The sequence below is a fragment of the Mustelus asterias genome, chromosome 14 (genome assembly GCF_964213995.1).
Source record: "Mustelus asterias chromosome 14, sMusAst1.hap1.1, whole genome shotgun sequence".
NCBI classification, from domain to species: Eukaryota; Metazoa; Chordata; class Chondrichthyes; order Carcharhiniformes; family Triakidae; genus Mustelus; species Mustelus asterias.
The window spans coordinates 17,426,478-17,439,890 of record NC_135814.1 but is presented as its reverse complement, the minus strand read 5'-3'; the positions used below and the strand labels follow the sequence as shown (position 1 = coordinate 17,439,890).

Below are 13,413 nucleotides of genomic sequence, written 5' to 3'. Positions count from 1 at the left end.
TGCCACGGGGAATGAATCAGGGAATGGCTGCCCCATAAGCTTTTGTTTAGCTGAAAAAGACATGATGCATGGACATGCTCCCTCTGACTACAAGGCTCTGTATGTGTATGTATGTGGCTTCTTGCACACATAAGTGCTAAGCTTGTGATCTGTTCTGACAAGTGCAAGACAAAAAGTTTAGACAGCTTGTCCCTTTTTTCAACAATACTCAAACTTTGAGGTGAAGCCAATTTGGGAACCAATGTTGGTCAGCAAGTGCGGGGTTGATGGGTGGGAATAGGACTTGGTGCAAGTTAGATTAACAGTGGCAGTGTTCTGAATGAACTGGAGCTTGTGGGGGTTAGAGGAGAGAACATGCACTGAGATAGCACCTTTCACAACTGCTGGATGTCCCAAAACACTCGGGACACCTTGTTTCAAGCTTTTCCAACATGCTCTAAGTAAACCTATGGTGGGCTTACACTGGAACGGCTGTTGCTTTCCAAAGTCTATTTATGTTTAGCACAAGAGGTGAGAGAAAAGGTCAATTAACCCACTTACCTCTGTCCGCACTTACTCTTCAACTGAAGCTATCTACACCAAGGCTATTTTCCTCCCTGCGCCCACATCCATTTTGATGTTCTTAACTTTGAAATATCCAATTCCTCTAACTAAATAAATGGTACTATTTGTCTCCACACTGATAGAAAGCAACCCATGCTCAAATATTCTATTTGGCAAAAATTCTTTGAACTTGCTCCTTCAATTTTCTAGCCATGATAATCTTCAGCAGCAGAACATGCAAAAACAAAATGGAAATGTTGAAGAGGAAAAGCTGTTTTTGGATTTGTAGTCGGGATTCTTCAACACATTTCAGCAAAATGATCTGTGCCCAAAATGTTAAACAGTCCTTTTCCCCTGCGGGATCTACTTCCAACCAATCTCTTTGGTAAATTTTTAAATCAAACAGTAGTTCTGTCGAAAATGCTCTTTGGGAGTGAGAGACGGTCTCTGACGATGTTCCGGCACCAAGGGCGTGAAGGAAAGGGTTTATCCTGAAGGAGTGTCACCAGCTGTGGGTGGGATTAGTCTCCGGCTGACGTTTTTGTCGAACTTGACCTTAGAGTCATAGAGCGGGATTTTACAGCCTCGCTGGTCCCAAAACCGTAAAATCCCATCCGAGGTCAACAGACCTTCCCATTGCTCCGTCCCCTCGCCCGCTCCGATTCCCGGGATTGGTGAAGCGGTAAAATTCCGGCCATAGTGTCATACAGTGCAGAAAAAGCCCTTTGGCCCATTGAGTCTGCAAGGATAGTGTCTGTCACTAAAGGCACGCTTAATCCCATTTTCCTGCACTTGTCCCATTTCCTTGAATATTCTGATGTTTCAAGTGCTCATTCAAATATTTCTTAAAGGTCGTAAGGCCTCCGGCCTCGACATCCTTCCCACAACCCTATTCTTGGGAGACCCAATATGGGGTTGGTCTACGAGCTCAGGAAGGTCGCGAGCTGTTACCGGGTCCTCATTTAAACTAAAACCGAGACTCCTTTCCTTTCTCCAACGGCTCTTTGACCTCCTCCAGAAGGAGCTGTGACAGAACAAGGGTCAAAAGGGGCAACTGGCTCAAGTACGGCCACAGGCTCTTGTTCGGCCTGACCACAGGAAAGTGCCACAGGTCGAAGTGAGCACGTCAGTCTTGACCCCCCCCCCATATCTCAAAAAACAATTACTCGAGAACAGAAAGAGACCATAGAGTGAGAGCGGGAACACTGGTCTAGACATTCTGGCTGGTGATATCAGCCGATGACATTCCACTGTCTGCTCCTACTAAGCACGGAATTAGCACATTTGAAATGAGTAGCAAGGGTGCTTAGACGGTTGAAACAAGAGGTTAAAGGATTATCTTCTGCAGCGAATTCTTTTGTTTGTTATTGCTCCAAATTGCCTTGAAGTATTGATGGACGATCTTGAAAAGTGCTATCGAGTTACCCAGAGCACTCGGGCTGCGATCTATTGGTTCACCAGTTCTCAATAATGTATTTTATTTCCAAGTTCCTGTTTTCCACATTCCTCACTCTAAAACAAAATGAGTGGAATTCTGAATTCACGCAACAGCTTACAAGTCCTTACAAGTGTACCTGGAATAAGAACCATTCCTAGCTACCGTACTGGCATTTCATCACTGCAGGGCCATTCCTACTGTCGCGCATGTTTAGGTCAACCAACCAATTGAAAATAAAAACAATCCTGAAAAAGAATTCCTTGTGACTAGAATCTGGCTGTTAGTCATAGAAGAATAGAATCCCTACAGTGCAGAAGGGGGCCATTCGGCCCATCGAGTCTGCACTGACCACAATCCCACCCAGGCCCCATCCCCACAGCTCCATTCACTTACTCTCGCTAGTCCCCCTGACACTAAGGATCAATTTAGTATGGCCAATCAACCTAACCCATACATCTTTGGACTGTGGGAGGAAACCGGAGCACCCGGAGGAAACCCACGCAGACACGGGGAGAATGTGTAAACTCCACACACAGACAGTGACCCCAGCCGGAATCGAACTTGGGTCACCGGTGCTGTAAGGCAGCAGTGCTAACCACTGTGCCACTGTGTCCCACTGGGAGTCTGGGGAAGTTTGGGTCTGCAGCCACCATTCTCTCTGGCTGCCATTTTGTTGAGTTGAAGAGTTTGTTATTTGAATGGGTTTAATTGTAATCTAATTCTCTGAATTCATAAAGCCTGCTTGTACAGGTGATCAAGCTGATCTTTTATACGCCATTGACTGTCCCATGGGCGGCATGGTGGCACAGTGGTTAGCACTGCTGCCTCACAGCGCCCGGGTTCAATTCTGGCTTCGGGTCACTGCCTGTGTGGAGTTTGCACATTCTCCCCATTTCTGCGTGGGTTTCCTTCGGGTGCTCCGGTTTCCTCCCACACTCCAAAGATGTGCGGGTTAGGTTGATTGGCCATGCCAAATTGACCCTAGTGTCAGGCGATTAACAAGATAAATATGTGGGATTATGGGGGTAAGACCAGGATGGGATTGTGGTCAGTGCAGACTTGATGGGCCGAATGACTTCATTTCTGCACTGTAGGGATTCTATGACTACTAGGCCCAAAATGGTGCCATTGTAAGTTATGGCGCATGAGGGCTGGCTGTTACCATCAATGTTTCTCTCGGTTACAACTTTGCATTAAAACTACTCACATTCCTACTATATCCGTGACCGTTCAAGATCCACCACCACCCCCCCTCACCCCCTCCCGCCAATTATTGATGGATTGGTTGTCGCCTCTCCACGCTTGCCTGCTCAAGGTGCGCCCTCACCTCACCAGCTGATCAACTTACAGTGCACTTGTGTGGTTTCTCCCCCGTGTGTCGTCGCATGTGCACCACCAGCATGTACTGCGCCTTGAACGGCTTCTGCTCCCGGGAACAGTCCCGCCACCGGCAAACAAACTCCTTCTTCTCACCGTGGATGTGTTCATTGTTAATGTGCTGTGGGAAGAAACACATGGAAGGTGGCTGTGAAGGTTCTTCAGTGAAAACAACATTTCTCACCGGCTGGTCTTCAAATCAGAATCAGACTTAACTATGACACCTCCCCCCCCCCCACACCACGCCCCCCCCCCCCCCCCACCCCCCCCCACCCCACCACCACAGTTAAGTAGCTTGTGTTCATTCATGGAAAATGGCAACTGCTGGGCAAAGCAGGGTCTCAAACAGTATGTCAGAGCTAGGCCCAAAAGCCTGCGACCCTCACAAAGGAGAAGAACACTGGGGATACAGCCAAAATGAGCAAAAACGATCCTTGAAGTTAAGAAACGAATTAGCCCTTGAGCTAATGAACATCGAACCTGGGAAATGAAGATCTCAACTGCTTCACAATTATTTTGCCCTGAAGGAGGGGAAGGATTTAAGTGGAAGAGAAAAGGAGTGTAACCAATATTCACAGAATCACACAGTGCAGAAGAGACCCTTCTGCCCATCGAGTCCGCACCGACACGTGAGGCACACCTGAACTTCCACCTAATCCCATCTACCAGCACTTGACCCAAAGCCTTGAATGTTATGATGTGCCAAGTGCTCATCCAGATATTTTTTAAAGGATGTGAGGCAACCTGCCTCTACCACTCTCCCAGGCAGCGCATTCCAGACCGTCACTACTCTCTGGGTTCATAAGATTTCCTCACATCCCCTCTAAACCTTTTGCCCCTCACCTTGAATCTATGTCCCCTCGTGACCTTTCAACTAAGGGGAACAGTTGCTCCTTATCCACTCTGTCTATATCCCTCATATCGAATCCTCAGAAATAGCAACATCTGAGATAAAGATCTAAGCGACTCAAATACTCAGAGAAAAAGAAATCTATTGTGGACAGAGAAAGATGAAATGGGACAATATTGAACTCCCACCAGGTTAAACAACCAGGACCGTCCCTCTCCAACAGTCAGTGCTCAGGGATGGCCACTGCACACAAATTAAACTCAAATCCTGAATCATTTTCTCCTTAATCTGAACTTCAGCCTAATTGTGAAAGGTGCTGGGTAGAAAGTGAAGCAACGTATGCCCTGGCGTGTACAAGGGCTACATGGTGGCACAGTGGTTAGCACTGCTGCCTCATAGCGCCAGGGACCCGGGTTCAATTCCCAGCTTGGGTCACTGTCTGTGCAAATTCTCCCCGTGTCTGCGTGGGTTTCCTCCGGGCGCTCCGGTTTCCTCCCACAGTTTGAAAGACGTGCTGATTAGATGCATTGGCCATGCTAAATTCTCCCTCAGTGTACCCGAACAGCCGGAGTGTGACGACTAGGAGATTTTCACAGTGTTAATGTAAGCCTACTTGTGACACTAATAAATAAACTTTAAAAAAAAGGCCCGCACCACAGCATACTTGAATGAGTTAAATTAATTTTGACGAGGACACCTCAGAAGGAGGAGCGGGGAGGGGGGAAAGCTCACTTCCATAGGCTTCCTGCACTGCAGGAGTGTGGTCCTGGCCGGGGTTTGGGAGTCGCGGCAGGCGAATCCCTCACATCTCCGCAGACTGACACACAAGTCGGTAATGGGAAACACATGCTGCTCCTGCTTTGCTTCACTACATCCCTGGTATTCAAGTAGACGCTGGCCTTTAGAAAACAAGTAAGCTGAACGAAAGCATGTCATCTATTAGCCGAGCTCCACAATGTAATGCACCTGCTGTCAACAGCTTAAGCCTTTGGCAGGAGGGAAGAAGGGGGCTTATGATGAATGCGGGTCCTGGGAAGAGTGGCCATTAATTAGAGATCATGATCTTTCCACCGTTCCTGCACTGTGAGTCGACAATCTCGATCCACCCCTGCCCAAAAACCTTTCTTGCCCCCCCACTCTCACATACCCTGTCATTAATGTGCTTTTTACATCTGTCTCCACTTTCTGTCGAAATAATATGTAAACAATTGACTTACTCCAAACAAATGCAATTTAGATTAATTTGTCTTTAATTAGCGGCAATTGAAGCCCAGACTGGGATTAATCACCATATATGAAGGAGAGTGGGACTTGGAGAAAAGATCCATCCTTGTTACGAGAGGGTGTGCTCTGCCTGTTTAATACCCTTGTTACACTGTGAAGGCAGATATACATCCTTCACTTCCTCCAGACATTCCAAAGACTTCACAGCCAAAGAGGTGCTTTTTGAAGTGGGGCCATTGTTGGATGAGAGGCAAATGAAGATGCCAATTTGTGCACAGCAAGCTCCCGCGGCAATGCACTAATGACTATATAGTCTGTTTGCGGGTTAAAGTTCTGGCAGGGTGCAAATGGCGATGGCCACCAAGTGCTGTTTTCCCCGCTTGGAATATGCTTGACCCCTTTAAAGGAAAACATGGGTTGGAGGCCCACGCTTTCTCATAGAATCACAGTGTAGAAGGAGGCTATTCAACCCATCGAGTCTGTACTAACACTCTGACAGAGCTTCCCACCCAGGTCCTATCCCCATATCCCCACATATTTACTCCGCAAATTCCCCTAACCTACACATCATTGGACACTAACGGGCAATTTAGTATTGCCAATCCACCTAATTGAGAACTGCTGCCTCACAGCTCCAGGGACCCAGGTTCGATTCCCGGCTTGGGTCACTGTCTGTGCAGAGTCTGCACCTTCTCCCCGTGTCTGTGTGGGTTTCCTCTGGGTGCTCCAGTTTCCTCCCACAGTCTGAAAGACATGCTGGAAGGTGCATCGGCCACACTAAATGTTCCTTCAATGTACCTGAACAAGCGCCAGAGAGTGGCGACTAGGGGATTTTCACAGTAACTTCATTACAGTGTTAATGTAAGCCTACTTGTGATACTAATAAATAAACTTTAAAAAAAACTTAACCTACACATCTTTAGACACCAAGGAGCAATTCATCATGGGCAATGCGCCTAACCAGCATGTCTTTCGGACTGTGGGAGGAAACCGGAGCACCCGCAGGAAACCCACGCAGACATGGGGAGAACGTGCAAACTCCACACAGACAGTGACCCAAGCCGGGAATCGAACCCAGGCCCCTGGCACTGTGAGACAGCAGTACTAACCACTGTACAGGATATTCTCTCTTCCACCTTCTTCCTTTGGGAAAATGATACAAAAGTCTGAGGTCACGTACCAACCGACTCAAGAACAGCTTCTTCCCTGCTGCTGGCAGACTTTTGAATGGACTTACCTTGCATTAAGTTGATCTTTCTCTACACCCTAGCTATGATTGTAACACTACATTCTGCACTCTCTTGTTTCCTTCTCTATGTTACGGTATGTTTTGTCTGTATAGCGCGCAAGAAACAATACCTTTCACTGTACATGTGACAATAATAAATCAAATCAAGTCAAATCAAATCAAAATCACTGTGCCACTATGCCGCCCTTTGCCCTGCCTCCATGGTTCTTAGTATTCATGAACTTGCGGATCTGGCTGGTGAGACTTTTATGTTGCTGCCAGAGGTAAGGATGTCACGTCACTCAAGTAAAACCACCATTACGCAGTTTCTCAACTTGAGAGAAGCATGAAGCAGAGACCCTATTTTAACAGAGGGCAGGGCAGATGAAACTATGTTCCGGTAATGGGGGTTAGACAGTACAGTCTGACTAACAGTCTAACTAATTTTCTACAGATGAGATAATTCAGATCTACAAAGATTCACTGACAGATTCTCAGCTAAAAGACTTGGCAAAATGTTGGACGTTTAATAACATACAGTGTGGCCAGTAAGGTAATGCTAATGCAATTGTTCTGGAAAAGCAGCAGTAAATTAAACAAGTTATAACGAGCGAGGCTGCCCAACAGCTTGCTCAGATCATGCTGAAAGGCAGCCTTTGAGGTTTAATTTCCTGGGGCTGTATCTAATTTCTCGATGGCAAGAAGTCAGGGCTGACCACACAGAGCTTAATACCCAGCAGAGTGTCAGGAGAGTAAAAGCCTAGCTGAAGAAATTGGCCAAATTTAATTGCAATGAAGGTAAATTTTAGTAAACTCTCTGTGCAGTGAATGCACTGTAATGTGAAGGCTGCACGGGGGATAAGATCAGGCTCGCGTTTTGGGCCTGCAGTTTGCGGATAGCAGTGTCTAACATTCGTTCAATAAAGTTTGATGGCGGAGAGGCAGGAAAAATGTTTTCACTTAGAATCCTACAATGCAAATCGAGGCCATTCAGCCCATCGAGTCTGCACCATCTCCCTGACAGAGCATCTTACCCCCAGGCCCAATCCCCATTTTTACCCCGCTAATCCCCCTAACCTATACATCTTGGGGCACGAAGGGGCAATCTAGCATGGCCAATCCACCTCACCTGCACATCTTTGGAGTTGGGAGGAAACCGGAGCACCTGGTGGAAACCCATGCAGACACGGGGAGAATGTGCAAACTCCACACAGACAGTCGCCTAAGGCCGGAATTGAACCCAGGGCGCTGGCGCCATGAGGCAGCAGTGCTAACCACTGTGCCGCCCTTTCTTTTAAAGATAGTTGCTATTAAATCAGGTAGGGAACTCAAGAGAAACTTCTTCATGCGGCGAATTGTAAGGATGGGGAACTTCCTGTCTCATGGAGAGATTGAGGTGAATATCGTAGGCTGTACGATAGAACTGGGTAAAAGGATTATGAAATAGAGGGTTATGTTGATGGGATGAGATGAGTAAAGTGGGAGGAGGCTCGAGTGGAGCATTAACACCACAATAGAATCCCAACAGTGCAGAAGGAGACCATTCAGCCCATCAAGTCTGTACCAGCCACAGTCCCACCCAGGCCCTATCCCCATAACCCCATGCATTTACCTTAGCTATTCCCTCTGACACTAAGGGGCAATTTAGCACAGCCAATCCATCTAACCCGCACGTCTTTGGACTGTGGGAGAAACTGGAGCATCCAGAGTAAACCCACGCAGATATGGGGAGAACGTGCAAACTCCACACAGACAGGGACCCAAGCCGGGAATCGAACCCAGGTCCCTGGCGCCGTGAGGCAGCAGTGCTAACCACTGCGACGTTGAGCCAACCGGCCTGCTTTTTTTGCTGTTAATTTTCACGTAACTGAGCCTGTTTCGGGCTAAATTGATGAATTGGATTGGATTGGGAGCACCTTCAAACAGAGAGATACATGGGAAAAGGAGGCCATGTTCCAGTGAAGGTGCGACAATGCTCTGGGGTAAATATTCCTGTTTCCCTGGTGGCTGATATCTGGAACAGCAGAGTCGGCATTTAAAAAAGAAATGTTAAATGAATGTCCAGCACATGGAGGTGGAGGTAGGGTTACATCTGTATTTTCTGATAACGCAGCAGGAGGTTTGGGGAATAAATTGGTAGTTCCTGCAGATAGCTGGCAGGCTAAATTACCTCTTTCTGTGCTGTGAAATTCTGTGAAACTGTAATCTCCTTGCCCTGCGATACTGGTGGGCTAATCAATCTTGGGACGGGGAGGGGGGGGGGGGGGGGGGGGGGGGGCGGGGAGGGGGGGGGGGGCGGGGGGGGGGGGGAGCGTAGAAGCAGGGGGAAGCAATAAAAGACACTCTGCGTGCAATCCCTATTGGTGTCCTGGTGTCTGCTTCCCCCTGTTAGTGAGCGCTTGTTTAGATTCCCCGGTGGGTGGGTGGCGGGGGGAGGGTTAAAAAGGCGACACCATCTGCTCTTTGGGCCGGTCTCAGGAGGTACGCGCACACTGGCTTGTGGAAGCAGATGTTTGGTCATCCAAATACTGGATTTTCACCGACATAAATGCTCATACTTCACGGTCAGAAATTACAGAGTGGAATGGAAGAGAAATCAATTGGAACAAACTCGGAACTTAAATCAGCCAAATAGCTGGAGACAAAATAAAGGTGGTGAGGAGCTCATGCAGAGGGAGATCTTGGGTAGCATTCCTGCCTCTAAGCATCATCCCAGGATTTCATAGAATCATAGAATCCCTACAGTGCAGAAGGAGGCCATTTGGTCCATCGAGTCTGCACCGACCACAATCCCACTCAGGCCCTATCCCCATAACCCCATGCATTTACCCTAGCTAGTGCAAACAAAAGCAGAACTCTGAAGTTGGCTTGATTAGCCAAAACCTACATTGTTTCATTTTGTGTTTTCTTTCTCTTTATTTAAGATTTCTTCATGTGAGTTCTTCAAACCTCTTACGGGTAAAAATCTGTCTTGTATGGTGTTGCAAAATGGCCGTTATTGGGTTTGTCACTTATTGGACACAGCACCCAATGGTTAATCATAGAATCCCTACAGTGCAGAAGGTGGACATTCGGCCCATCAAGTCTGCACCGACCATAATCCCACCAAGGCCCTATCCCAATAACTTCATGTATTTACCCTAGCCAATCCCCCTGACGCTAGGGTCAATTTAGCATGGCCAATGCACCTAACCCGCACATCTTTGGACTGTGGGAGGAAACTGGTGCACCCAAAGGAAACCCACGCAGACGCAGGGAGAATGTGCAAACTCCACACAGACAGTGACCCGAGCTGGGAATTGAACCCGGGTCCCTGGCGCTGTGAGGCAGCAGTGTTAACCACTGTCCTGCCCCATTTGAGGACATAATCTTAGCTGACACCAGTACAGTAAGGCAGTTGAAGCTGTTGGTGTTCGGTGAAATCGAGGTCCTGTCCGCCCCCTTGGATAAAACGCTGCTGAACTCAGAAGGACAGCAGGGGAAGCTGCTGTGGTCAGCAATTATTTGTTAGACAAATGTCATGAAAGCAGATTATCCAGTCAGTTATCAGCAAGGTCTTGTTGTGTGTGTGTGTGTGGAATGGCTGCTGCATTGCGGTGACGACTAATACTTCCAAGGTACATAACGTCCAGAGTTCATGTTAGGCGCTACATGAATACAAGTTATTTCTTCCTTCCTTCATGAGCAACCACACCGAACTAAAGGGGTTTAAATCAGGACTGGTGTTGCTGCTGCAGCCACAGAAGAAAACCTGAAAAGAGAGACTGCCATTGAAACATCTCCCTCATTCTTAGGATCATAGAAACCCCACAGTGCAGAAGGACAAGGGATGTATATGCGCACTGCTGTATCTCAGATCATGGGGCTGTAGGGGAACAAATAATTGAAGATGGTTGAGAAAGTGGTTCAGAAAGCATAATGGATCCTGGGTTTAATATCTTAAGGCATAGAGAATAGAAGCAAAGAAATTATGACCAACATTTATAAAACATCAGCTCAGCCTCAACTAGAGCATTGTACCCACTTTATGAGGATGGTCCAAGTTTTGGAAAAGGGTGTAGAATAGATTAAGGGTGTAGAATCGTTTTGTGAATGGGGAACTTTCAGCTACGCAGATGGATGTGAGAGACACCGAGACTGCTCTCCTAGGAGAGGAGACAGTTGAGGTTTGATAGAGATGTTCAAAATCATGAAGGATCTGGCCAGCGCAGATGGAGAGAAACTGCTCCCTTTGATTGAAGGATCGAGAACATGAGGACGCAACTATGAAATGATGGGGGTGAATTTTCCCATTCCGCCCGCCACGGGAATTGGAGCGGGTGAGGGGCACACCATGGAAAGGTCCGTTGACTGGATCTTCAGGTTTTGGGGGTGAGCTTGGCCGGAAAATCCCACCCGATTGGTAAAAGGATCAAACACATGGTGAGGGAAAACCTTTCCATGCAGCTATTGGTGAGGATCGGGAATGCATGGGTGGGGGGGGTGGGGGGGTGGGGGGGGGGGGGGGGGCGGCGCGCCAAGATTCAATCATAGCTTTCAAAAGCAAATTGGATAAGCAACTGCAAGGGGAAAAGTTACAGGGATGTGGGAAAAAGGTGAGGAATCAAGATTAGCTCATTTGCTCCTGCAGAGAGCCGGTGTGAGTTTGATGGGCTGAATGGTCTCCCTCTGTGCTGCGGCCATTCTGCGATTCTGTGCGAAACCGCACAATCTCCAAACCCACGTGTGTCGCCTCGGTGCTTGTGCCCTGACTGATTTCCAACACTTAACTCAGGCTTTACTCACATGCACCAGTTGTTCCTGAGTGTCGTACTCTTTGTTGCATCCTTCCCAGTGACACACTGTCTCGTAAATGACCTCCGGCTCCTGTTTGCAATCATCTTTATCCAAATCGTCCTTCACCTCTGTCAGGCCTGCCAGCCGATCCTGAGCAATTGTGTAAATAAAGGAGAGGAAATTGAGACCTCATTATATGAAATGTAACGGCGCTCGCAACAACAGTCCCGCATTCTTCCCGTCTGCTGATGCTCTGATGGATGTAAATTATGTGAATGAATCTCTTCAGCGGTCATTTAGATTCTCAGTGCAAATGAAACCAAATTAAGTAACAACTTTTTTCACTCAATCTTTTTCTGCTGTAATTTTTTTAAATGTATTTTTCTTCAGATCTCTTCCATGAAGCACACCTGTCTCCATGAGAGAGGGCAGACATGTTGTTGCTAGGCAAAGTTCTGACCCCCCCACCCCAACCCGCCCCAATGAACAACCGTCAGGGGGCACACACGAGTGGCCAAATATATACAATGTTAGTCAATTTCATATTCTATTTCTCATCTGAAAAACGCCTTAACCCAGAACCGTATCTACTTCTCTCATTCTTGTCCTGACCCCTTTTTCCCCACTGTCCCAGCCAAGAACTGGAACTCCCAGACGGGAGTTCAGAAGAAGGTGGGGGTCGAACAGACAGGATTTTAAGATAATTCAGAATCCAGATATACTGCAAATAACAGGACTCAGGTTGGGCACACTTGGCTCACCAGGGCAGCATAGGCTTTGGCTAATGCCTTGTTCTATTCTAATCCAGAGGCCAACCCAGTCAGGCCCTGAGAAGGGGTGAGGGGACAGCTTGTGGCCTGAAAAGGTAACGTTGGCGGGACCCGCGGTACATAAGAAATAGGAGCAGCAGGCGGACATTCAGCCCCTCTGGCTTACTCCATCCGTCAATTAAAGTCACGGCTGATCTGACTGCAGTCTCAACTCCACTTTCCAGACTGCCACCCCCTGGCAGCTAACACCCCGCCGGACCCCACGCCTGTAAAGCCTCGACTCTCGTTGTCGATCACAAATCTGTCTCACTCAAGACAGCTGGGCAACCGTAGCCCAGGCATGACCGAATTAAGGCATTAGCTATCCCCCAACTCAGAGGGACCTAAAAGCCTCCGAGTGAAGCCAAAAGCCACATGAGCACACGGGCAATTTGTTTGTACTAATGAATGCACATTACCGGTAAGATATTAATTCCTTTCGGATGCCATTGTGTGTTTTATATTTTAAAAAATGGTCTCATTAGCGTCTGCCCACTTCGCAGCTGGAGATGCTTTTAGGTCACGCGCTAGCTGCTGTTGACGCGGCCTAGGCTTAAAACTCGTGAGATGTGTCTCCTGCCCCGAACGTGCTGACTACAGCATGTTTATCTTTCTCTGATATGCTATCTTCATCAATTTTCCTGGCCCCAGATGATTATAAACATAGCCGTCCCCATGCATCATGCCAGAGTCTGACTCTGAACTGAAGGCAGAACAAAGAATTAGTCAAAGCCCGTGCTGTCCCAGTGACAGCAAGGTATTGTATATTTCATTAAAATGTAGTGCAGGGACACTTCTTGTAGTTTAGAGTTACAATAAAAAATGGTTTAAAGGGAAAGGAGATAAATTGATCTCGCCGCTAATCCTCACACATCAGGACGGGAAACAGGACCAGGAACTAAAGGCTTCACTGTATCAAATCTAAGTGTCTTTGACCAGTGACAGCGAGATGCCACGCGGTACTTTATAACATTGAGGTAATAACCCATTAGTAACTCTCCACTGCACAGCAGCCGGCTCCCGGAGTTGCTCCGAGGAAAGGGCCTGAGACTCAGCGCGACACAGTCGCGGTTGGTATTACCATTCATCTTGTCTCACGCCGAATCCTCTGCAACTCCGGTAAGCCGCGAAATATCCTAACGCCGGGGCCAGTGCTGAGTTAACGAGT

The 13,413-nt window shown here is 47.7% G+C and overlaps 1 protein-coding gene across 2 annotated transcripts in view; it reads right to left on the bottom strand.

The window, feature by feature from the left end:
• gli2a (GLI family zinc finger 2a) overlaps positions 1-13,413 on the bottom strand; it is a 433,016-nt gene that overhangs the window by 44,476 nt on the left and 375,127 nt on the right. For both annotated transcript variants that reach the window (XM_078227922.1, XM_078227923.1), the window contains 2 exons: positions 11,446-11,586; positions 3,330-3,479 (listed from right to left, as the gene is read on the bottom strand). In XM_078227922.1, coding sequence (XP_078084048.1) covers positions 3,330-3,479; positions 11,446-11,586 — 291 coding nt within the window. The remainder of the gene's footprint in view (positions 1-3,329; positions 3,480-11,445; positions 11,587-13,413) is intronic.